Source organism: Lampris incognitus, chromosome 19 (genome assembly GCF_029633865.1).
Source record: "Lampris incognitus isolate fLamInc1 chromosome 19, fLamInc1.hap2, whole genome shotgun sequence".
Classification (NCBI taxonomy): domain Eukaryota; kingdom Metazoa; phylum Chordata; class Actinopteri; order Lampriformes; family Lampridae; genus Lampris; species Lampris incognitus.
The window spans coordinates 9,347,737-9,373,788 of record NC_079229.1 but is presented as its reverse complement, the minus strand read 5'-3'; the positions used below and the strand labels follow the sequence as shown (position 1 = coordinate 9,373,788).

The following is a 26,052-nucleotide window of genomic DNA, read 5'->3' as shown; positions in this document are numbered from 1 at the left end:
GGGGGAGGGGGGGTCAGCTTGGTGGTCAATAATTTGAACAGATCTTCGCTCTGCTGCTGCTTAGCACAGCATTGTCCTCCACTTTACCAAGGTTCCCCTATATTAGGCCTCAAGTGAAGACCACATGGCTCAGCACACACCAGAAGTTGGCACAGGAAATGTGCACATCCACTGCGCTTTTTAAACTCGGCCCGTCATGCTGCCATTGGAGCTGTACTGCTGGGAGTCTTCACATGATTTATATATATATATATATATATATCTCCGTCATCTGTACAGGGTGTGGCTCTTACTGCTTATTAACTCCCACTGCAGCACCCTCCGCGATGACGCGACTTCAGCCTGAACTAACTAGGAAACACTGAGCAAGTCTGACCATTGTTTGCGCTTGGTGACGAGCCCCCCCCCCATTAAATACGAATCATACTACACGCACACAGAAAAACAGAAAATGTGAAACAGTTGCAGTTTTGTCCATTTGTTTCAACTTTTATTTTTTGCCATCTCCAGTCAGGTGACAAAGGCCTCGAGTGAACAAAATAAATTTGCAACTCTACCACCCTCCCCGATAGAGTCCCTCAAACACACACCTCACTGCAAACTGCCTCCTGTGACATTCTGGAAGCACTCCCAATGCTACACTCACACCTCAAAACACTTTTTATATTTAGCAGGGGTGGGGGGGTGGGGTCATGACCAGGGCAACAGAGCAAGCCCTTGGCTGTCATATTGAATCAAAACTTAAGCAGACCGGACCCTCAAGCCCCTCAAACTTCTGTACAGACGAGACTGGCATTAAGAGGAAAATAGGGAAAAAACACTGAAGTTCAATATTGATTTGAAAAGTGTTCCTTTCTTGGGTTTAGAACTGAAATGCTGGGGGTGGACCTCAAGTGCTGTTAAATGCTAGCCACCCACACTCCCAGCATCTGGGACTAAGTATAGGACCATGTCGCATCCAGTCCAGAGAGGAACCAGAGCAGAAGCCATGCTGGAGCAATATGGCAGCTGGGTGGGGACAAACCTAACCAGGGATCTCATTCTAATCCAGGGGCCCATCTTCCCTCCCGCCGCTCAACTCAAAAACAGCCCCCTCCCCTTTCCCTCTAAAAAGGCATAACACCTGCTATTCAATCTAAAGAATATATATAAAAAATTATACAAAAAGCTGGATCCCGTTGTTATTAGAACATTCAGGAATGTGAGTGGCAAGACCAACATTTCGAAGGCAAAAACAACAAATCAAACAAGAATGAGCAACAGATGGATGTCCTTATTTTTTATAAAGTATATTGTTACTAAAATATAACCTCAGTGATCAGGCAGAGGACCAGGCAGCAAGGTGCCGTGGAACATTCCCGTAGCAATGGAGAAGGAGAAAACAACAAGGAGAGAATTCACAACAGAATGATTGAGGTCGTCTGTGAAGGCTGACGCTTTGGTGACAGAACCAATGAGAATGCAAAGAGACTGGTTGTGGGTGGTGCTTGTTGCCCGGGTAGCAGTCTCTCTCTATTTGCTGGATAAGGCCTTGGTAGCGACAGCGCACTCCTCCCCCATGGCACGCAGCACGGTAACCTGCAAAGCATTGATCAAGTTCCAACTGTCAGGCACTGAAATCTTTACAGAGTTGCTGAATGCGCTCCGAATCCGTTTACAGTGAAACTTACCATGAAATCGTCATTCGCTTCGAACTTCGCCTCGATCTCCTTTCCGACATCAGAGTCAGGAACACGCAGGTCCTCCCTGATTTCGCCATTGTCACTCATCAGAGCCATGAAGCCATCATTGATATTGACCAGCTGAGGAAAGGAAAAGAGCAAGTCATCAAGTGGGCAGTTTGAGCCAAGTGAGTGATAGCTCAGAATTTGGTCAAAAATGCTCTTCACAAGTGCCTATAACTCCCAATGGGCACAGCTTGCCTTGTGTTGTGCCAGTTTTTTTTCCTCCAACTTAATGGGCTTTTTGTAAAAAAAATAAACTTCAGAGAAGCCAATCAATTTGTACTTTCTTTTAAAACTGTCACTTTAAGCCAATTCTTCAGGTGAGCAGTCAGATACCTTTTCTTCTACTGTGCTGAAGCTGTAATGAGGCCACTGCAAACAGCGCTATGCCAGTAAGGAGTTGTGTGCACCATCATCATTTGTGTTACCATTAGAGCTGAAATAAGGACTACCAAGTCCCACAAGAAAATTTAAAATGACTACAACAAATGACATCACGCAATGGCCTCCATCTACTTATCAAGTTGCAGGAGGTAACATTGACCCAAACATTGATGGTGCAAATCCTTCCGCCTCTCTGCTGCCTCGTATCGCTCCGCTAAGTCACTCTCACTAAATGACCTGTGTATCGCTCTTCAGCCCCTTACACTCATGTACAACCAGGAAATGTCAAACCAAGACTCGTGCAACTTGCATCGTAGTTGATAATCTATCCATGCAAAAATGTGTTCTTTATTCAGCGGCTATCTTAGTTACACTAATATTGCTCATGTGACGAAGCTATTTCGAGTTGGTCTTGTTGATTTTTAGGGTTACAACCACAAGCGACAGACAGGGCAGGATGGACACACATTGATTGCGTACACATGCAACTGCGTATGTAGAACAGCCAATAGGAATGCCCTCGCTCTGAAAATGACCCGTGATTGGCTAAAATCTTCCGTCCCAGGCTAGTTGTTTAACGCCTGAATACAGAACCAAGAGGTGAAGAAGTCTAGTTTTCTCTCAGACCACTTGAATTACAGCATGCTGAAAGCTTATTATGGAATTTTTGCTCAACATAAAATAAAACAAAATAAAACGCCTGCCCCAGCTTTAATGTACACGCAAAGATGGTTGCAATGTCTCCTTCAACGACTGCGAAATGGAGTCAAAGACATTTTTGTTTTCTGATCAAAAAAGACAAATACCTGCTTGTTGCAATTTAAGTACAGACTGCAGGATCAGTGTAGAATATTATGGTACGGCGGCGCTGTAGGATATCTTCACTGGATGTGACGTGGCTGTGACAGTATGTTTTCAATTCTCCCTTTTTAATTTTCTCTCCGATCTTTTTTGCCTCCATTGACAAACTGACATCACAAGTGGCAGCCAATTAGTGCCTGATGAAAAATGAAGCTTGAAATATTTTCACATCATCGAGAATCGAATTGATATTTCCCTCGATGATGTATTACCTCACCCACCCGCAATTAATCAGAAAGTTAATTTTTATGACACGGTCTGCCCGATCCACGGATTAACCGCCGTGCCCGCGGATATAACTGTGAGCCGCACACCCCTAGTGTATATATATTCAATTGACAGTTATCTGTAGATATCACAAGTACTCAAGCCTAGAAATAATTATCGGACAAATATAATAACGCCCCCATATGTTTAACGGACCGTCTCTCCCCCTCGCCCGCGAAGCTGAAGTGATGAGCAACTGAAAAGTTTTGTTTCTCCAGAACCCTTGAACATAGGATGGAAGGCAGTAAATGATAACTAAATAATGATTAGTCTTTATATTTACAGTGTTCATCTCAAACACCATATGCACTCCTGTAACTCACCAAGAAAAATGAACAAATAAATAAATAGCGGTGATGGAGGCAATGAGCTCAACCCCGCAATACGTGACCATGGTATTGCGGTAATGTGGTTATCACAGCCTTATGTGAATGTAAAACCAATAATATAGATGTCATTAAGCCCTCCCATCAGCACCATCCAGCCGTGTCAAGCACAATCATCCAACTGTCAAATCCTGAAACAAGCAGCTTGGAACCACTGTAAACGAAATCGTGCGCTCAGTAAGACGGTTTCTTTCTGTGCGCAGACCTCGCTACGGAACAAAGCGCTAAAAGATGCTTTTGACCCGAGCAGCAGTCAAGACCTTCGATTGTACGTAAGTATAACTACAGTTAAACACACCCCTGCACTATGGCGACGTTTAAATGCAAGCAACCGATTAAAGGTGCTACATACAATATTCAGCACCTGCATTTCAGACCAAACCTCTCCCTTCCCTTCGCGTTCCTCCACCCTCCCTTGGCTATTATTTCGTTCGGTTAGAATATTGATTTTTTTTTTATACAGTATATTAACATTAGTAACATATTCTTCTTCGACCTGCCGAGTGACCTAATCCATGTAACGTAATTGTTAGCCTGCTAGCTATCCTGCTAACACTAGCCACCTTGCATGCACAATGCACTAACATGCACGTGCAGCCGGATGGGCTTCCAAAACAAAGCTGGGATTACAACACATGCAGAGGAAGTGTGACATCATTCCCTGCTCAGGAAGCCACCGCCATTACTCCATTATCTCCTCACACTGCAAATAGCTGTTTGCTGCTGTATTCATCTCGTATATCGACATCCCGCGTATGGCACCTTAAAACTGCGTAGAAGACAAAGTATCGCGTAGGTTTTAACACATCTGCAGAGGCGAGGTTTTTAAGAGGAGATGGTTATGGGAATTGTCCAATTCTTCCCAGTTAAAGCAACTGGACTTGAGTTTGAAGAAATCGTGAAAGGTTGCTTAGTTTGCTAGCCAGAGATTCAGACGTGATCGTTCTCGCCCAGAAAAAAACAAAAACAAAACCTTACTTTTATGACTAATCCGTTAACTCGTCTGTGTCTTTCAAGGACAGAATATTTACCATATCATATTTAGAATGAGTAAATTCTTTCAGCTTTGTAGTCAATACCACTGTGCATCATACTAAAAAATGCTTTACCCAAACTAGTCTACATTAGCTGGTTTTGATTGGTTTTGGATCGAGAATATATGCTGCTAAATTTTGACTGGCAAGTACATTTGAATACTCTGGGAGCCACTTTGGAATGTAACCTGCCATCCGAGTAATCAGCCAAAAAAATTGATATATATAGCCATAGCCATCAAGTTTCCTTTCCTGAGCAACACGACGAGCCATTTAAATCTGCCACCTAAAGTATCACTTCAGCAGCAGTTACTGACCTTCAGGGGCTAACGGGTCAATGAAGTCCAGCCATATCATAAACCAATAACCTTAGTGCTCAAGATATTATCACTATTCCTAGCAACCTGGACACAGGCATTAACACGGGACCTTGGCCACAACATGCTGTAGAGGACTTAACTCTTCAATAACTGCTTTCAAAAGGATCATGCTTTGGGAAGGCTTTAGTATGTTCATTCAAACTGACTAATGCACTATTTTATCCATGTTGACACTTCAGAGACAGACTGGTTACAGAGCATTACATGGAGGTAGCCTACCTGGTAATCTAGCCTCTTGATGGCGGGCACATCCATGTTGTGGGTAGAGGGACACATATCTTCATACTTCTTGTTAGTGAAGATGTCGATACCAACCAAGTTAACCTACATTACAAAAAGTGGAGTCCATTTATTCAAAGACGCAGGGTGATGATAGCAGCTTTATAATAAAATTGCACACTTTAAAAAAAAAAAAGGATGGTAAATATCAGGTCCCTCAAGAAATTTTCCATTAGTGTGGGGGTGGTGAGGTACAGGAAGTGAAGGGAAAAAAACTGTCACTATTTTATAATTAAACATTACATTTTCAAATGGCTTCAGAAAGCCCTACATACATACATATATACACAATAAAAATAACTTTCAATAAAAATGCCAAATTTGAAGATGCATTGTTTGCACCCAACAGCAACGTCACGTTCTTTTAGAGTGCATGCGGTATCAAAATACGGGCAGTCTCACCCTGCAAAAGCCACTTTTCAACTAGTTTAAACTTTCAAGTGTGTTGATTCTAAAGCAATCTCTGAAAAGGAATTCTGACTTTGAAACTTGACATGGTGTAGTCTGTAATATAAGACATCCACCGTCTGGTCAGCACCAATATATCAGACAGTGTGTGACATCTGTACTGTCAAGTGCTGCAACTCTTGCATGCATTTAATAATAAAAGTCAAATTTTGTGAACAAAATAATCAAGACTATAAACATTAAGAAAAAATAAACAGCTAAATCTTACTCTTTTTAAAACCTGTGACTCTATGGTACAGCAATTTTTTTCCCCCTCCACACCCAAGTTTTCCTTTTCACTGAAAATGGAAACATTCATTGTCACACTTCACCGATGAGACTAGTGAGCGACCCGCCCACCAACGACTTTGGTAGGGGAAACACTGCTAATATAGAATACTTAATGTAACCTAAAAATCCAATATGATGCAAAAGCACAGGAGACCCAACAAGATGCAAACAAAAATGACACAGGATTAAAAAGACATTTTAGAATGCGGTCAACCTAAACTCCACCATGGGGCAGAATAGGGACAGCTTTGAAAAAGCTCAGTTTACAACTGGCCCCTTTATTTGAAGTTAATAAATTGTACCTTTGCATGTCCGTGCTTGCCAGTCTTGGAGGTGGACATCTCAACAATTTTGCAAGGGCGTCCTTTCAGCACCACAAAACCATTCTTGCGCAGAGCAGAGCACTGCATGGGGTAGGTGGTGGAGGCACCAGAGTCAACGGGTTCGAAATCAGTCTCAGGATCTGCCATGGTGCAATGGGTCGGGGGTGCTACGGCAGAGGTTGAGTGAAAAATGAAGTCAATTTGAGAGGCAAACTACACTCCCAAGAGATAAAAACAAGGACAAAACATTAAGCTTTTGCCCACATTTGCCCATTACAACCCTGACTAACTGCTATGTAGGAATTCCGAGGCATTTGATACTGGATTTTTTTAAATTATTATTCCAGATTCAGACAGGGTGAAAATATATTCAGATCAACACCCAAACTAAGAGGTCAGACAACAGATGTTTTCTGCATGGCACAGTGGTCTGCATTTAGTCATGATTTGATTAGCAAGTACGTCATTTAGCAACGACCATCAACGGCATGCATCATTTTATTCATTTACTTATAAAAGAAAAGAGGCAGGAACGCTTTCATAACATATCTGCCACGCGCTGTTTGGATCCAGGGGGGGGGGGTTGGGGGGTTTCTAACATGCCATCAATACAGCCAACGAATCGAGCGAGTCAGTTGGGGAGGGGGCTGTGGGTTCTTCTGTATTGGGAAGAAGCATGGTGAAAAGTTGTCAAATCACGCTGAAGGCAGGGGCCGAACCCAGGCAGCGGGCCGGCAGATATCGCGAGTTTAAGCCCCGCTCCTCTCGTGGTGCGTCACCCGGTTAAAAAAAAGAGAAAGATCTGCAGACGTCTCCCTCGAGACCTTATTACTAATTTTTTTTTTTGGGACTTAAAATCGCAGGCCCGAGGACAGTGACAGATTGGTGTCAAAATGGTCGCGAGGCCTTACTATTCCAACTTCTGTCCAAAATGTCACCCGCTTTCCCCGACGCGCTCGAGAGCCAGCCGGGCTACTTAGAAGCCGCCGTCGGCTCGCGTTGACGCCGAGAAGTAACAAAGTTACCGTTTGGCTGGTCACGTGGTGGCAATTTAAGGAGTTCCCTCGATAAGCCCGTTAGCCTTTTCCAGAGAGAAAAAGAAGCCAGTTTAAGTTGAATTACGCGAATTTAACCGACTCGCACGGACGCGGGGCACATAGTCGCTCGTCGATAACGGCCGAAAGGGACACGAAACGATCATTAATAAAACAAAAAAGAGAAACAAGATGTGGCTCGATTTCCAGGACGGGGTTTGTTTAAGTCGCTTAGCGGAGTGAACCGACCGGTAGCGAGCCTGACGCTGCTGCTAGCTAGCTAGAGCTAGCTAGCTAGGATTAGCTCGGCGCCGCTAGCCGACGTCGATATGCATTAGCACTGGGCTATCTATCGGCAGCCGCCGACCGACGCTTCAGCTCTAATCGCGGCGGAACGGCTCCCACACGGACGTGGTGGGGAAAACGAGACGACGAATCCTCCCCGAGTTGATCCGCGTTCGGGGGAAAACCCTCCCCGAGACGCGGACGAGGGGAGGCACGACAAGCAGCTCGGAGCGCGCCGTAGGCCGCGTGTCTCCGATTCGGGCACCAAACAGGGCAAGAGACGTACAACATGGACCCCCACACCCTTACCGCCCGTCTACCGCCACACGGTCCACGCCAACTACTCCCTCGGTGCGTCCTCGCCCTCAACAGACCACCGCGTGCCTCGTCGACCGCTCGCGATCGGCGCGCGGCTCGCCTTTAAAGTACATTAACTTCACTATTTATCCCCATAGACAGAAACACGCGCCATGCCACACTTACCTTCCAAGAAAAAGAGGACCGGAACTGCGCAGGCGCGACCAACTTTACTGCGGCATCCGTGGAGAGGAGGGGGGGCGTTTGTGTGTTCCGGTTGCCGATTAACAAAAAGGGTTGCCAGGTTCGACTTTAAGCGTATAAATATACAGAGTCGATTCGGCGACGCAGTGAAACGATTAGACGAAGTTGGGAATGATCTGACCGCAAAGGGCGAATCTTTGCGGACGCCGGCGGCCACGGCACGGCTGTCGAGTATTTGAAACTGTAGTCTTTGGATATGGAAATTGATCTGTTCTGCACTTATTTGGTAACTGCGAAATGGACCAAAGTGCTCCAAACGTGTTTGCGGTGTGAGTCACTGCGTGTTTCATGGCAGATAGGCAGAGAGGCAGACAGACAGACAGAGATGGGTAGATAGATAGATGCATAATCGGGGTTTCTCAAAGTCATTAGTCAAAGAAACGGCGTAAGTTTGTTGCTGTACAAGGAGAGGACATTTATTGTTGAATTTTGAACATCACAAAGTGTGTTACCAGATCGGGGTTGTCTTATGATCGCTTGATTCCAGTGATTCAGACAGGGTGATAACAACCGCACACACACGCGCGCACACACACGCGCACGCACGCACACCTCACGCCCCTCACACAAACCCACTTGGCTACCCACCCATACACTTAAACAGTCATACATACGTTCACGGTTCTTATACGTACAAAAATTGGAATACAAATAATACCACAATAAAAACATTGTATTTTTTTTTTAGAAATTCTTATAACTATTTTCTCTATTCTTTAGAAAGACAGCCAAGCTTTCATAAGTGAACATATTTTGTGTCTTTCTCTAAAATGATATAACAAAACGCTTATATCTATTGTTTTCTGCCCCCCCCCCCCCAGTGAAACAGCGGATGGTCCCCTCTTTCTCTGCCTTTCCTCGGGTTTTGATAAACGCTTACAGGCCTGCAGGTATAAAAGGTTTCAGCTGGCCTAAAACGGCACCACTTGTACCCATCTCGCTCTTTTTTTCGACGAATGAAGAGTGAAGGAATAGCAAGTAGGGAAGGAAGAGCCAGTTACACCAGTTTCTTTCTTATGGGCAACTCACAGTCCCAAATTCTCTAGTTTTATCCTATGCCTAGTAAGTTAACATGGAAAGGTGTCATGATTTAGAGACCTTTAAATAACCCACAAGGTTCGTGTTCCATCCTTTTAAGAAAACCACATTGTTGATTTATTATCAAAGAGTCTATGCGTAAGACACTGATCCCCTATTTGCTCAATCTTTATATAAACTGCTCTAGATAAGCAGATGAACAGAATGCCAAAAATATGAGTTTAACATAACGCATTTACCCCCCCCCCCCCACACACACACACTTGATTTATCTGACCGTACATCTTTGGCTACAATTCAAGATGCTAAACTTTGGCTATTGTAGCTCAAATTGTGTGCATTTACAATTCTGATTATGCTTACTGCTAATTTGAGGCAGTTAAAAGAAGTACATTTTGAGCTCACATTTAGCACTCATCCTTCAACAAACACACTTTATCCCACAGTCAGACAACCCGGTATATTGCCTGTTAACTGACAACTCAGTAACTGGTGACAGGTAGAATCAAAATGCTGCCATGCAAAGGTACAAAACAAAAAACCCTCTCAAACAGCGAAGGAATAAGAATAAAACGAAGACCCTTTCAACAATGAAATCACTGTTTTAGAGAGCACAGAAATGGACATTTAAACAGAGCGGTATGGCAAAATGTAAATTAGAAAACCTTTTTGATTTGATTTTTTTTTTCTCCGTGGTTTTCGCTCACTCTGCCATTCGGCAAAATGTCAATTCTTTAACAGCAAGGTGAATATTTACACAAGTGTAACGCGCACAGACCGGCGGAAAGAGAAATGCTGAAGAGAAACAGGGGACCAAAAGTGAAGCGACCAAAGATTGGCATCTAGACTATGCAAACTTCTTTTCTTGAAAACTGTGCTAAGATTTGGGTTTTTTTTTTCGTGTGTTGCTATCTCAACATTAATACAATATCTACAACCTTTCCTCCCCTATTTCACTAGAAACACAATGAAAGGACATGGTTTGGTAGCCATAGTGCCTGAACCCAACGCTGTGTCGAGGGTGTTCTTAAACCGGTGTAAAATGACGCTGACACAAGAGAGATCTACACCTCATACAAAATAAACTGCTCTTTCATTGTATTTGGATCTTTTCCTCCCCAGCTGGAGAAGAGACGACAAAGATGCACATTTTCAACAGCACTCCCAGACAGCTGTTGTGGACATGACAGATGTGTGCCCTGTGCTACACACTGGGTCAAATGGGGGACTCTAAGGCTGTTCAGCACGAGGATAATGTCCTTTCCAGTCCCAATCAAAGCTCTCCAGGAATAAAATAGAGCCCAACTAGATGGAATAGTACTCAGAGGAAGAGAAGGTGTCACCCACAAGAAGTAGACAGCGCCACCTTGGCTTGTCCAGCAGCAATATTGCCCTACAGTTGAGCTGGTTCTGAGGCCTGTAGTTCCCACAACAGATGTAGGCCAGCTTTGTTGGAGACACACGAGCTCGCGTGGCTGCGTTCAGACGTTCTCTACAGCCACTCACTGATTCATTCAGTGGCTCCTTGTTTCCTCATCCCCTTGTCCTCTCAGCCTCTTGCTGTCCCTCCGTCCTCTCACCTGGCTGGCGATTGTGCAGAGGGAGGTGGAAGGTTGCGGGTCAAAGGGGGCGGGAGGGGTGGAGGCGGGGTTTACCAGTTCATCATCGAACTTCTGTTGAGGGTCATGAAGAAGACTTGACTGCTGCCTCCAGAGCGCACAGAGGCAAAGAACACCTGTGGAGAGAATCAGGGCCAGGATCACTTTCACTTTCCAAGCAAGTTCTCACATTAGCAGGAATTTGACTTGAGGTGCCACTCACTGTGATATTTAGAAGCCGCATGGAATTTAAAATGAATAAAACCGTGAAAGCTGCTAACAACTCAAAAATTCAGAATGATATCTGTTCAGTGTGAAATCACCTAGCGCCAAATGATACGCCAACACAGTAAAGGCAGCAATGTTTGTTCACTGTTTTGCTGGGTATAATACCTCCCTGATAGACATGTGCTATCCCACTCACTTTCTCTCCTCTCTGGGAGCACTATCCAGCTGAAAAAATGGACAGCAAGCACATGCTGTTTGTTGCACTTGGGCTGCTGTAGAGGCACAGTGAGGAGTGACTCAGCTACGAGTATGTTTTGAATCCATGCGGTGCTACCGCCTGCCATTTAGTGGTCAGAAATCAGTTAATGCAGCTTTAAGTATGAGGAATTTTGTTTCAAAACCCCAAATTGCTTCAAGTTTTATATCACTGGCTCAGTCTGTAAAAGTGTTATTAACACTGTCCAGCAAGGCCTTGCATTTTCCACTGTCCTTTATAAGCATCCTACCTTGTTTTAGGATTGTGTTGTCAGTCATTTTGTTATAATTATAGGTGGGTGTTTCATTTTAAAGATGTGCACTCTTTCAACATGCGTGCAACTACAAAAGTATATGTACGTGTGTTTGTGTGTAAAACCCACTTTGTCGTTCCTCTCGGAGAGGAACTTCAGTCGCTGAGCTCGCTTGTGCATGAAAACTCCGTCGAGGTGTCCCGTCTCCACGGAGCGGATCTCAATGGCCTTCTCTCCCCAGCCCATGATCTGGTTGGAGTGGATGTAGGCTGCAGGGGCGGGACAGAGTGAGGGGCGGGGACACGCACAAGACACAGGATTGGACAGGAGAGGACTCACCACCAGTCTCACACCCAAGCCAATCGCACCCCGAGGCTGCGCCTCCTAGGCAAACGGCTCCGGGAGGAGATTATTGCAGCAGTTTCTAAATAAGACCGCTAACTACCTCCTTAGCGCTCTTGCTTGACAAGGGGGCTGGGCGTGGGGCTGTCTTTAAGACGCTAACAATGGCACAGATGCAATGGCAGGGTTAGTGAGATCACAGGCCGGTTTCAGCTGATAGAATGGCTCAATGGATGATATTTGACTAATACGTACAAGTTATTTTACCGTCAGTGAGCTGCGATTCTTGCGTTTTTCTCTGCATACACTGTTGTAAGGCCCTGGATTCGTTCTGCGCCAACGTCATTGAGATGCCACCCTAATAGAGGGTGCAGTAAGCAACTCACACTACACTGGAAGAGCCGTGCTCTTCGGTCGGAGAAATATATCATCACTTTTATGTGGTAAAACTTTGCTCTGGCAGTTGATACATCTTAAAACATTTTTGGTTGGGGGACAGCAGGAATCCCATCTGCACAGAGAAAGAGGATTGATCAGGGGCTCACCAGAAATCCCGCATGGGCTTGATAAACGGTACAATCTAGTCCGTGTCCACCGATCACTTTGGTGCGGTTGTGTATCCATGGCAAACTCTGGAGCATGTATTTTGTCAGGGGATTAAGGTGAGGGTGGGGCTTGGTTGTGAGAATCTCTGGTCTACCAACAATATTCAAACACATCTATATAAATGGGAGATGACATGTTGTCATCAAACAAACAAACAAACAAACAAACAAGCAAACAAACAAAAACATCCACATATCCGTTCTTGCTTCAAGACAGAGACACAGTCAATCAAACACGTGTCTAATCAATCAGGACATCATCCCCTGACCTCTGAGATTTGGAGAATGGAAGCCGAATGGTAAAACAATGGGGCTCTGATTGACAAGGATCATAAGATCCTAGATCCATCCTGGATGGGCTCCCCTCTCTTAAAATCAACGGACTCCTATTTCCTTGCTGTTTGATGCATGGGTCTAATGACTCCATGGAAGTTGCATCATGCCATCTACCATGCTGAATGTTCAGTCCATCAGACCAAAGGGTCAAATCACTTTATCTGTAACTGACATCCCTGTTCGTTTTCTTGTTCTCCCCCCGAAGAGGAGACAGGAGCTTTCCACATCAAGGATGAAAGACAGAATGGATACAAGTTGAAAATTCCTTTTTGTTTTTTGTGATAGTTCATAATTTCACACTGTTGTCACACAGAACAGGGACACAGGACAACATAGCAGACAAACGCCAATATCCAGATGCCAGCCTTCCTCCCTATGCTCAGGGGGGTGAGGAGAGAAAAGAGCCCACTACAAAAGCTTGCAAGCTGGAAAAAAGTAAGAATAACGACGAATAAGAGAATATTGATAATAAAAGTAAGGCTGTAGCACAAGAATATGAGTGTGTTGGGGCCTGCTACCCGGAACTGGGCCTGAGAGCCACATTTGGCCCTTTTTTATGTACCTACATCAGGCTTGTATCAGTTTTGACAGGTGAAATATCAAGCATATATATGTATGTATGTTGCTACTTTTTACCGTTTCTGTAGAAACCCAGGCACCAGCAGCAGCCAGTGTTATTTCTCGTCTCATCCCCGTCTGCTGTACACACAGCCCAGGCATATGCTATATGAATGAGTGGTTGAAACCCACAATTTGAGCTAAGATTCTTTGGCACCAAATTAGTGGTAATGGGCTCTGTTGAACCTGAATGTAGTGTGGTTGAACCAAGGACAAGGTGTTTCTATGTTTGTGCACGTGTGTGTGTGTGTGTGTCTGATGGCCACACCAGCAGCCACCCACACACTGAACTACTGGGCATGGTGGTAACTTTTAATTTCTGTTTAATTTACTTACTTTATATATACGATATTATTATATTAGGCCCTGTGATGGCCTGGCAGCCTGTCCAGGGTGTCTCCCCGCCTGCCGCCCAATGACTGCTGGGATAGGCTCCTGCATCCCCGCGACCCTGAGAGCAGGATAAGTGGTTTGGATAATGGATTTACCTAGTTTAGGTTTCTTTTTTAGCACATGACACCCAGAATGCACATAGACAGATAAATTACTTGACACATAGATTTTGGTTTTACACAAAATACACTCAACTTTATTAATAATTTTTGCTACTATATGGAGTGCACACATTTAGTTAACTTTTTTTATTTGTTAATTTTGCTATACTAGTTTTCATTAACTTAAGTTACTTAATTTTCATGAGGATAATTTGGTTTTCTCTGAGCTAGCAGTTCCTGGGGGTTGCTGCATGGTTGCCTGCTGCATCAGACCTGTGTAACTGTGCTGACTGCCAACGGGACTGCACCACGTTCCTCCTGCATCGGGGGGAGGGGGGGGGAGGATATTCTAGTTTGATTTTGGGTATTATTTCTTTGACAACTGAGTTTTTGACATTGTTGTTTGGTTATTTTTTCTTAGTTAATATTAGGTAGTGATATACTGACATGTTTTGGTTACTGTAATTGTTTAAATGGTTATGTCTTAAGTCTATCTCCCCGTGTGTCTGAATGGCCTGATCAGCCACTATATATATATATAGATATATATATCTATATATATATATAGATATATATATATATGTGTGTGTATGTATGTATGCCCCCCCCTCCGAAAACCGTCAATGGTGTTGATAGAGGTGCTCACCTAATGAGGAGCGGAATATCAATACAGATGCAGGAAAAAAAGTTTTAATACATATTTGTACAAGCCTGTTTCGTGTGTCACGCACTCATCAGCTGATATGTGTGTGTGTGTGTGTGAGACTGTGCGTGTTTGTTTGTGTGCTATAAATTTGAATGCCCTGCTGTTTTGTTGTTTTTTTCATGTACCGGTTGAATTTTTAACTCTCAACTTTAATATTTTTGTGCATCTGGTGAATCTACTCGACAGTTTTGTTTTGTTTTGTTTTTTTTTGGGGGGGGGGTTAAATGACAGGCATAATCCGTGGGGAGTGGGGTGTAAGGTGGGGTGCTGGGGCAGTGGAGGAACCAAGAACCAAGAAGTGCATGTTCCAGCCTCAGGTGAAAAAAGAGGAGAAGCTTGGCGGGGGAGGAAAGTCAGAGGAAGGAAGAGAAGGAGAGAGAGGGAGTGAGTGTAGCTCTGAACGAGTGGAGAGTGAGGGGAGTGGGTGACAGATGATCTGCTTAGGCCCGCTTAGCACAGTGAGGTCAGAGGTCAAAGGTGGGGTAAGGTGGGTGTCAAGCGAGCTGATTTTGGTTGACGTACCGACGGAGGTGGGCATCTCGCCCCACTGAAGCACCACGTCTTTGGTGATTCGCCCATAGGTGTTGACGTAGACACCCTCGTCTTCGTAGCACAGCAACATCTCCATTCCATCCGTCTTGGGCAGAACCACGATGGCGTGGGGGGTCACCTGACTCTGAATCTGCCGGGGCGACACACGGAACCGGGGTTGGGGGGGGCGGGGTTTTTGAGGAGCTGGCGTGAGCCTGGTGGGTGGGAGGTCGGGCCAGCCCAGGGGGTGGCACACAGAGCACTCTCTCTCTCTATCTCACCCTCCACATTTTCTTCTGTTCTTATCTAGAAGTCTCTCACCCTCCCCCCGTCTCTCTCTTGTGGCCAGCGCCCCCCTTGCCTGCCTACCCCCCACCCTATCCCCCCACCTTTAGAGAGAAACTGCTGCAACAATAGAGTCTCCCATCCAACCCCATCCCCAACTAAACAATCGTCATGGAAACATTGAACCCAGCACAATGACGTCACCAGTCACTATTGCCGCAAACACTGGTTTTGTCAAGGTAGTCACCTTGGTTACCATCTCCTCTCCTTTTTCTCGACTCCAAGAGTAATCAGAGTGGGGTTAGTGGTGGAAGCTGATTGGCTGGAAACAAATGGTGAGGAAACATGTGACCCTGAACAGGCCACCACAGTAACTGTAATAGTACCAGTCTGTCATGCAGCTTCCATGTTTCTCCAGTCTCACTGTTTTGTTCACTTACTGACTCGCTCATTCACAGACTTGCTTGCTCGCTCACAGACTCACTCACTCACTGACCCACTCCGCCGCCTAGATAACCTAATTCACACAGCCTCATCATAAAACAGGCCTGCCTTGCTAACATACTGTTGCTAACATGCAACACAACTAATCTTTCTGTGCAGTATTTGCTCTGGTGATGTTCAGCACTATATTCAAATCTGTAGTATGGGTTATTCTCCGTCACGTGACTTTTTCATTGACAACGAACAGCTCCGCCATGTTGGAGGGCAGCTAAACCTCAGCAACCACTTGTTTATACTGAAGTTCTCATTGTCGAGTGTTTACAAGAAGGAAATTTTAAGCGAAAATCAGGCGAACATACGGAAATAAAACATCGCAGTTGTGATCCGCAGTTCTGGCCTAGCAGCGCAAAGGATCAGATTCGATTTGAGGATTTTCGGCTGTTAGGCCAATCTCATGCAAGTCTGCAGTGGCTTCGATCAAGAATTATGTACAAGCTTTAGATGGAAAAACCAGGGAGAGACGTATGGGAAAAACTCGCCCTTATCGATATGTTAGACTGACATGTTAACAAATTTACAAAACAAAAGCAGTTTCTCTCCCTCTTGCACTGACTATATTCAAACCATGTAATTTTAAGATTGAGCTTATAACTGCTGATGTTGACTGACACACAACTGAAAGATGTCTACTAAAATTGAAATGTCTTTATTTTTAAACGCTTTTTTTAAAGTATATGATACGTTTTATATAATGAATACTATATAACTTGAAAGTTGTATCAGTCTGAAGGAACTACAGTCACACACAATTGTCAATGCACAAGAAACCAAGGCAATTTCATCCACTGTTGCCGTACCAGCACTATCCTTATTACTGAGGTAGTCTGTTGGTAAAATTCCTTGTAAAACTGTAAATTTTATCCGTACTAGGCCAACGACGTGCTCCACATGGATGCAGACGGATGCAATTTTTTCTTGTTGCCTCAATTTGTAAAGGACCAAGCTGCTTTTTCCCTTTTGTAGCTGCACAATACTAATTTTTCACCTCCAAGATCTTCCCGACTTATCCTCGATATCCATTTTCTTCTTCTTTCCTCTGACAACCTTCGAGTTTCTTCTCCTTGATGGCTGATGATCTTTGGAAAGCGAAAGCAGGACTTGATCTGCGCTCTGTCAGCTCGATAGGAACAACCAAAAACAGCGCAGAAATTCTAAAGTATCGAACCGCGATAGCTATTCTGTATGAATCAACCCTTGAAACAAATCCTGTCCACTCTAACGTTTAGAAGACGTTTAGCATCGCTCAGTGAGAGCAACACAGTATCCTATGGATTGGAGCTATTGTCCTCCAACATGGCGGATGTGTTGCCGTCACGTGATATGTGACATAATATGACACTAACCCATACATGTGCCATAGAGGCCCATATGTATGCAGGTTCTTTCCAACCTAATGCCACACCAGATGACTTATCTAAGTAAACTGTACTCCTTAAGCTATCTGGTTTAAAGAGTACTAAGGTGTAAAATCAGCTGGTGCAGTGTTGGGTTGGAAAGAAAACCGGCATGCACATGAATCTCCACGGCACATGGTTAAGTAGTAGTGGCTTAAATAATAAGCAGCATTCTTTGCCTCTCTCTCTCTCTCCCTCTTTTTCAGTCAAACACACACACACACACACACACACACACACACACACACACACACACACACACACACACACACTGACTCTTACATGGGAGGGGATGTAGATGTCATAGGGGTTGCCAGAGTCCACATCGATGACATGGAATCCCACACTAGAGCCATAGATGACCTTTAACCTCTGTCCTTCCTCCACAGTCAAGTCGACGAGCTGAGGTCGGTACTGTAGGTCAGTGAATGACTGATATCATGAGAGAGAGACAGGGAACAAGAGAGACAGAAAAAGAGAAAGAGACATTAGACATAGTTAAACACCTCAGAGAAAAAAGGAAAAATATAACTAATAACTAAAAGCACCAGCAATATAAGCATCAACCATTACTGTGTGTGGTGTACAGTCTTACCTTAAAAGCCATGAACTTGTGGTAGGGTTTGGGGGCCCAGGCATAGATTTCCACTGAGTTCTTCAGAGCGATCACCAAGAACTTAATCCTTTCATATTTAACTACAAGAGAAGCACAGAGTAGATAGTTGGAACAAACCCACATATTCTTATAACACATTCTACCAACATATATAGTGTATTACAATACAATCACACACACACACACACACACACACACACACCAGGGATGAGGTGTCGTACCGACTTTGTAATGCACACAACCCTCCAGATCCCCAACGGTGATCCAGCCCTGTTTCTTTTCTACTTCCGGGTCATTGTGTAATATCCTGTTCCTCAGCCAGGACAGGTAGTACACGCGCAGCTTGTTCTTCTTCCCTAGTGGGAGACAAGAAGACCAGGTTCTCTCAAAAGGAAGACAACACAGCCTCCTACCGGCTCGACCAGCCACTGTGTGTATTGGGACTTAATTAACAGCAACATTTTCCCCAATATTTGCATAGTTTATGTAAACTTATCAAGTTCAATTTCCCTTCTTTTCTTTTTTTACAAGTTTTTCAGGCCTGACAGGCGACACTGTGTCTTGCTCATGCTGCCGGCCAACCTCCCAAATCAGGGTATAGGGTTGCGGTCCTCAGAGATATGTATGGCTAGCCCAAAGTAAGTTTTGTTTTTTGGGCGGCGGGGGGGGTTTCCCCCGTTTTTCTCCCCAATTGTATCCGATTACCCCACTCTTCCGAGCTGTCCCGGTCGTTGCTCCGTCCCCTCTGGCGATCCGGGGAGGGCTGCAGACTACCACATGTCTCCTCTGATACATGCGGAGTCGCCAACCGCTTCTTTTCACCTGACAGCGAGGAGTTTCCCCAGGGGGACGTAGCGCGTGGGAGGATCACGCTATTCCCCCTCCCCTCCCCCGAACAGGCGCCCCGACTGACCAGAGGAGGCGCTAGTGCAGCGACCAGGACACATACCCACATCCGGATTCCCACCCGCAGACACGGCCTATTGTGTCCATAGGGACGCCGACCAAGCTGGAGGTAATGCGGGGATTCGAACCAGTGATCCCCGTGTTGGTAGGCAATGGAATAGACCGCTACGCTGCCCGGATGCCCCTCAAAAGTATGTTTTCATTTGAACCAAACACCAGCTGATTTCACTTAACAGTAAACAGCTGTTAGAGCGTTTTTTTGCAATGACAGCGTTCATATTCCTGGCTTGTAGCTATTTGATAGCTCGTGGTTGGGGGATGCCGGGAGTGCCGGGGTTTAAAACTAGCGCCACTACAGTACCTGATATGGTGACAAGGACGTTAAGTCCCTCCAAAACATCCATCTGTTGGAAGCGTCGTCGATTGATGAGGTTGTACACCTTCCCTTGACCACTCCGATCCAGCAGCATCAGGCCGTTCTCTGTCCCCACCAACAGGTTCACCCCTACACACACACACACACACGCAGAAACCAATCAGAGCTTTTTTGTGTGCTCTCTAACAGGTGCACATTTTCACACGCTTGCATCCACTACGACTACTTTCGGCTGCTCCTGTTAGGGGTCGCCACAGCGGATCATCCGTTTGCATTTCTTTACATGCTTGCATGTGAATGGTAAAACAAAAGTGGACCCCAATTTGTCAGCATAACCTAAACTTTGGAAACATGATTAGCAGCTTTCACTTTGTCAGCTTACACTTCACCAACAGCTGTTTGCTCTTATCACACTGGAGCAGTAGTTACTTATCAGGAATAAAAACTGGCTTTCTTATTCCTGCCCTGAAATTTCATCACAGTTAATGGAGTACGTGACTGGTCTTCCCTTTAATTTCGTACGTTATTTGTATGTTTTTCAAGTGCTTTGTGTATTCAAAGAAAGTTGAATCAGCTCATCTGGATACAACATTTATTGACAGATACATTTCATCACTCATCTAAGTGACCTCTTCAGTCTAAACTGACTGCAGGTATCCCCACCCTTATAAACAATACAGTGACATAACGACCCAAACCAACGATCGGTTTCATATGCAAATATGAGTGTGACCATTAACTAGAGTTTCAATGGCCATATGTACTATTCACAGAGGATTTTGGAATGGGGCAGCACGGTGGCGCAGTGGTTAGCACGATTGCCTCACAGCAAGAAGGTCCTGGGTTCAAGCGCCAGGGTATTCCAACCTTGGTGGGTCATCCCGGGTCGTCCTCTGTGTGGCGTTTGCATGTTCTCCCCGTGTCTGCGTGGGTTTCCTCTGGGGGCTCTGGTTTCCTCCCACAGTCCAAAGACATGTCGGTCAGGTGAATTGGCCGTGCTAAATTATGAATGGGTGGGTGTGTGTGTGTGTGTGTGTGCATGTGTGTGTGTCAGCTCTGTGATGGCCTAGCGGCCTGCCCGGGGTGTCTCCCCGCCTGCCGCCCAATGACTGCTGGAATAGGCTCCAGCATCCCCGTGACCCTGAGAGCAGGATAAGCGGTCAAGATAATGGATGGATGGATGGATTTGGGAATGGTGGCAATCACAGCATTGTAAGTTGGCAACAGATGTACTCTTACCCCCCCCCCCCCGGTTCAGGGATGGTCGTTCTAAGAGTACATCTGTCGCCATCTTATAATGCTGTGATTGCTACCATTCCCTAATCCTCTGTGAACAGTACACATGGCCATTGTAACTGAAGTTAATGATCACACCCATATTTGCACCTGAAACTGATCGTTGGTTTCAGCCGTTATGCTACTGCATTGTTTATAAGGGTGGGGATGGATACCTGCAGTCAGTTCAGACTGAAGATGTCACTTAAATGAGTGATGAAACATATCAATCAATAAATGTTGTTATCCAGATGAGTTGATTCAACTTTCTTTGATTTTCTTACCTGGATTACTGAGCATGCATCAAGACGCTTTGTGTATTGATTCAAATGTGTGCTCAGAGAGAAGGGGAAGTGGGGGGGGGGTTGAGTCATCCAGTGTGAAGCATTAAAATCTGGCAATGGTCCTATGACAGTATGTACATATAGGAGTCCTCCTCAAACTCTCTTGCTCTTACCCCAGAGTGCGGCGCAGAGGATCTCGGAGTTGAAGCGTTTCTTGTACTTGCGGATCTCAGGCGTGTCGCTGTGAGGTCTGATGTTGGTGGGGTTGACGTTGACCACGGAGATCTTCCTGGCCTCGTTCAGTCTGGCTTGTTCCTGCTCCTGTCTCATCAGCTCATCAGCAAACAGAGCTGCAGCCAAACATATGGGAGACGAGAAGAGACCAGATAAATTATGTGCTAGGGTTAATTTAGGTTTTGTGAAAAAAGACAAGAGGAAAAGAGAAGTGAAGAAAAGAGTAAGATAAGAAAAAAGAAGTTGAGAGAAGGCAAGCCATTTGTTGGGCACTTTGGTCCAACACATCTTACAGTACCTGGAAGGTATATATACATACATACATACATACATACATACATACATACATACATACATACATACATACATATATTCATACATGTTAAAGCTGCGCTGCTTCTCAGGCAACTGAACCCCGAACCCTGGTAGAATAAGTACCATGCTATATTTATTAAGCTAAATAACACCACATAATGAAATGTGGAGAATAAAAAATATGGGCAATGGTCATGAAACATATTTGCAGCCTTTTTTTTCCTTTTTTACAAAGCACAGTCTATCTTTAGAAAAGAAGCTAAGAACACAGTCCCAAAACACATTTCACGTTCATAACAGCGAGTAAAGCATTTTTGGAATATAACTGTCATGCATAATTGGCAACACTTCAGCAGCCAACTCCTTCTTGATCTATTCTCAACACTGTAAAGACACATATGGCGAGCAGACGTACCAGAGGCAGAATTCTCGTCGTCGTCTTCAGTAGGGGAGGTCCCGTAAACCCTTGGATCAACAAATGGTGTGAAGGAGGCCTTGGAGCCACTCCCACTTCCCATCATCCCATGCTGTCAATCAAAGAGAGAAGTGGGGAGCTTTATTATCGATGAAATGGTGAGTAGTCCGCTCTGACAATGGAGGGAGCGTGGCAGGGGTTGCCATTTTGGAGAGAGCACTTTAAAAAAAAAAAGAGCTTTAAAAAAAAAAAAAGGCAGAGCAGTCAGAAAGAGGATCATGGATGGATAACTGAACGAAGATACTGCGAACAGGCCCAGGGGTCCAAGTGATCAGGGGCCCTAAGCCAGAGCGTCTGCATGAAATCACTGTTAATAACTTTCCAGTAAAAAGACTCAGCCATTCATGTCAATAACAGCTTGCCCTCACTGACTTTTTAGGCTACATTTCCGTTAATAATAAAGGTGGCTTCAACTCTATTTGTTAATACTTGTAGTTGAGAAAGGTGTACTGTTTTTTTTTAAGATTATTTTTTCAGCATTTTCTGCTTTATTCTTTAACAGTGACTGTAGAGGGAGACAGGAAAGTCAGGGGAGAGAGAGGGGATGACATGCAGCAAAGGGCCCGGGGCGGATTTGAACCCAGGCCGCTGCGGTACGGACTCAGCCTTATATGTGGTATGCACTCTACCAGGTGAGCCACCAGGGCACGAGAAAGGTGTACTCTGTTAATGTGCCCTTGGCTTTAACTGAGTGTTCCTGTGCTTGGGGTGGGGTTGGGGGTCTTTTAGACACCCGTGCCCAAGAGGCTCATAATGCTTCTATGAAGAGGATGTGCCAAAAGTGGCACAGACCACAGTTAATAGGTGGTGGACGACAGGGGTTGACTACTCTTCAGCAAGAATTGGAGGCGAGGAGTGATTTGTTTGTTAAACCCGGCACTGTACTTCTGCTTGACACCTCATTGGCTGTTGACTGTACTGACACAAGAGCCCCCCCCCCCCCAGGAATGTGGCAAGAAACTCAAACCAGTTTGACTTTGTCTTAAGACTCGCTGAGGCTGTTCGGACTTTTAAAACCGAGTCACTGGAGGTGTCAGACTAAATGACTGACTATCACGGATACATGCTGTGACTTTCTTGTTAACTCTAATGATTATATAAATGAAGGCTAGGACTGAAAATCTTTTGGGAAGCATCACCTAGTCTGAATTTAGCATAAGTGCATGACATGCAGTAATAGTTGCAGACAGCAGGATAAGGTAACATAGGATAACATAGCATGATATAAAATTAGATAAGACAAAATAAGTCATGATAAGATTAAATTATTCCCCACAGGGAAATTGTTCAGGGCCGGTACATCTAAACACCCACCAGGCACTTTTCACTTCTGTACCAGCTGTAAGATCCCAGGTCTCCACTAGCATTGTCTTTTTAATCTGCCATTATGCACCGTTCTGCTGTTAACATCTCAGTTGCATCCTATGTGAGCTGTTGTGACCTGATTTGTTTTTGTACTTTGTTTTTTTCTAATGTTTTCAATAGCCAATGACACAAAATTAGCAAAAAGCACATTTGTTTACATTTAAATATTCAGGGCTGTAACTTTAAATGAGTCTTCCAAATCACAGCTGGTTTCCCTCCAATGTAGTCGACTGAGTATCCACACCTGAATTCCTATCATGTGGCTGGTGGCTGGTAGAGACTTCCCATCCTGACAGAGGGACAGTGCGGTGGATCAACAGATGTGTGCAAGGGTAGTCATCAGGTGGAAGCAGAAGGGGGGAGGGTCTCTTGGGATCAGGTGTGTGGTGTCTGGGCCAGAAATGGGGTGCTGGGCAGGAACACTGGGCTCAGGCAGGCAGCCAGGAGCGTACAGGTGAAGTGAGTGGTTGGGTGAGTGGGGGGATGGGGGCGTTTTTATAGGGTGTGCTTGTGGAAAACCTACTTGTGACCCAGAGCCATCACCAGGGGAGACCAGGGGGGAGGTGCTTTGCTGCACTAGATCGGGCAGATTGGTGTTGCCAAGGAACAGATTAGTATTGCCGGGGAAACCGTTGCTAGCGGCAGAGCTCCGCCTCCTTTCCCCGTGTTTCTGGAAGAGAGAGAGAGGAGGGGGGGCGGGCTTCTCTAGAAATGGAGCTAGGCTGTGACTGATGAGTCAGGTGTTGGGTAAGGTTGGGGCCAGGTGCAGATCTGTGCGGGTGAAGGGGAAGCAGACAGCTGCTATTGGTGGTGGTGGTGGGGGGGGGGGGGGAGGGGGGTCCAGAGTGATGCACGGACCCAAACAGCAAAGAGGTATAAAGCAAACACTGCAAACCACAGGCAGGAGATTATCTTTAGGTTTCACACACAGACACGCATTCATTGCAGACATGGCAGGTGTGTTTGTGTACACGCGCATGTGTAGACACAAGAAAGGCCAAAAACACACATATACAAAGCACATGCATACATGTGCAAATGACCAAGTCTGGACCAAACACCCATACAGACACCACACACACATACTATGTATATGCTTATGTGACCACATGCACGCACCCAGACACACACACACACACACACACACACACACACACACACACACACAGTCGTGTTTCACTATCCTTGTGCGGACCCCTCATTGACTACATTCATTTCGTAGCCCTTAACCCTAACGTTACCCACGCAAACTACATGCCTAACCCTAACCCTTACCCTAACCTTAACCTAACCCTAACCCTAACCCTTACCCTAACCTTAACCTAACCCTTACCTAACCCTTACCCTAACCTTAACCTAACCCTTACCCTAACCTTAACCTAACCCTAACCCTTACCCTAACCTTAACCTAACCCTAACCTTACCCTAACCCTTACCCTAACCTTAACCTAACCCTTACCCTAACCTTAACCTAACCCAACCCTTACCCTAACCTTAACCTAACCCTTACCCTAACCTTAACCTAACCCTAACCCTTACCCTAACCTAACCCTAACCCTTACCCTAACCTTAACCTAACCCTTACCCTAACCTAACCCTAACCCTAACCCAACCCTAACCCTTACCCTAACCTTAACCTAACCCTTACCCTAACCTTAACCTAACCCTAACCCTAACCTTAACCTAACCCTTACCCTAACCTTAACCTAACCCTAACCCTTACCCTAACCTTAACCTAACCCTGATTCTAACCGTAACCCTAAAACCAACCACTAACCCTAAAATAGACCCTTTGCCTTGTGCGGACCTCTGAAAGGTCCGAACAAGGTACATCCTGTCAGGTTTTGCTATCCTTGTGTGGACATTTGGTCCGCACTAGGACAGCTAAACATGTATACACACACACACACACACACACACACACACTCAAGGCAACAACACACACAAACAGACACACATGCACAGTCAAGGCAACAATACACACACACATGCACACACACACACACACAGTCAAGGCAACAATACACACATAAACAGGCACACACACACAAACAGACATACACATGCGTGCATGGGCGCGCGTGCGCGCACACACACACACACACACACACACACACACACACACACACACACACACCCACAAACACACACAGTCAAGGCAACAATACAACTATGTAAGCAGGGTGTAAAAACCGCCACACATGCAGATCCAGTGAATGCTTGTCTGAGTGCAGCAGGTTTTGCTTTGGGAATGGTCAGCAGGGCTGGAATTACAGGGGGGTCAAAGGGGACAGAGTTCGGGGATCACTCACCTCACGCATCATCAGGGTGCTGTCCTGGGAGCTGTCTCCATAGGAGTCGCCATGGGTGTCGTTGTGACCTCCTATCATCCCAAATGACTCATTGGCACTACGACTTGCAGCCGGCCTGAAAGTGAGATAAGGTATCTACATTTACTTTTGGTTTCACTGTTATTTCTTCTTGTAACCACATAGCTTATATTTCTGAAATTTTAGCTTTTTTCTTTCCAGATTTTTCTCTTTTTTCTCTCCGAACTGAACTTGGCCAATTACCCCACTCTTCCACACCGTCTCGGTCGCTGCTCCGCCCCCTCTGCCGATACGGGGAGGGCTGCAGACTACCACATACCTCCTCCCATACATGTGGAGTCGCCAGCCGCTTCTTTTCAACTGACAGTGAGGAGTTTCACCAGGGGGACGTGGTGCATGGGAGGATCATACTACTCCCCCTCCCCACCCAAA

The 26,052-nt window shown here is 45.3% G+C and overlaps 2 protein-coding genes across 3 annotated transcripts in view; both read right to left on the bottom strand.

Annotated features, from left to right (window-relative positions):
• Positions 1–462: 462 nt before the first annotated feature.
• On the bottom strand, positions 463–8,301 carry LOC130129508 (eukaryotic translation initiation factor 5A-1-like). Of its 2 annotated transcripts, none has more exons than XM_056299056.1 (5): positions 8,179–8,301; positions 6,356–6,543; positions 5,256–5,360; positions 1,671–1,802; positions 463–1,578 (listed from the first exon to the last, which is right to left on the bottom strand). In XM_056299056.1, the coding sequence occupies exons 2-5, from the start codon at positions 6,521–6,523 to the stop codon at positions 1,513–1,515; spliced, it is 471 nt and encodes a 156-aa protein (XP_056155031.1). In that variant the 5' UTR covers positions 6,524–6,543; positions 8,179–8,301; the 3' UTR covers positions 463–1,512. The 2 variants fall into 2 exon arrangements, with proteins under 2 accessions (XP_056155031.1, XP_056155032.1); XM_056299057.1 differs by lacking the exon at positions 8,179–8,301 and adding an exon at positions 8,005–8,024.
• Positions 8,302–9,089: 788 nt separating this feature from the next.
• tnikb (TRAF2 and NCK interacting kinase b) overlaps positions 9,090–26,052 on the bottom strand; it is a 117,161-nt gene continuing 100,198 nt past the window's right edge. Inside the window, exons 23-33 of the mRNA XM_056299595.1 lie at positions 25,603–25,717; positions 23,814–23,960; positions 21,866–21,977; positions 21,075–21,251; positions 19,328–19,471; positions 18,282–18,416; positions 18,040–18,140; positions 17,727–17,876; positions 15,253–15,412; positions 11,759–11,898; positions 9,090–11,029 (exon numbers count right to left, since the gene is read on the bottom strand). Of these exons, the coding sequence (XP_056155570.1) occupies positions 10,946–11,029; positions 11,759–11,898; positions 15,253–15,412; positions 17,727–17,876; positions 18,040–18,140; positions 18,282–18,416; positions 19,328–19,471; positions 21,075–21,251; positions 21,866–21,977; positions 23,814–23,960; positions 25,603–25,717 (1,465 nt within the window). The 3' untranslated portion in view covers positions 9,090–10,945. The remainder of the gene's footprint in view (positions 11,030–11,758; positions 11,899–15,252; positions 15,413–17,726; positions 17,877–18,039; positions 18,141–18,281; positions 18,417–19,327; positions 19,472–21,074; positions 21,252–21,865; positions 21,978–23,813; positions 23,961–25,602; positions 25,718–26,052) is intronic.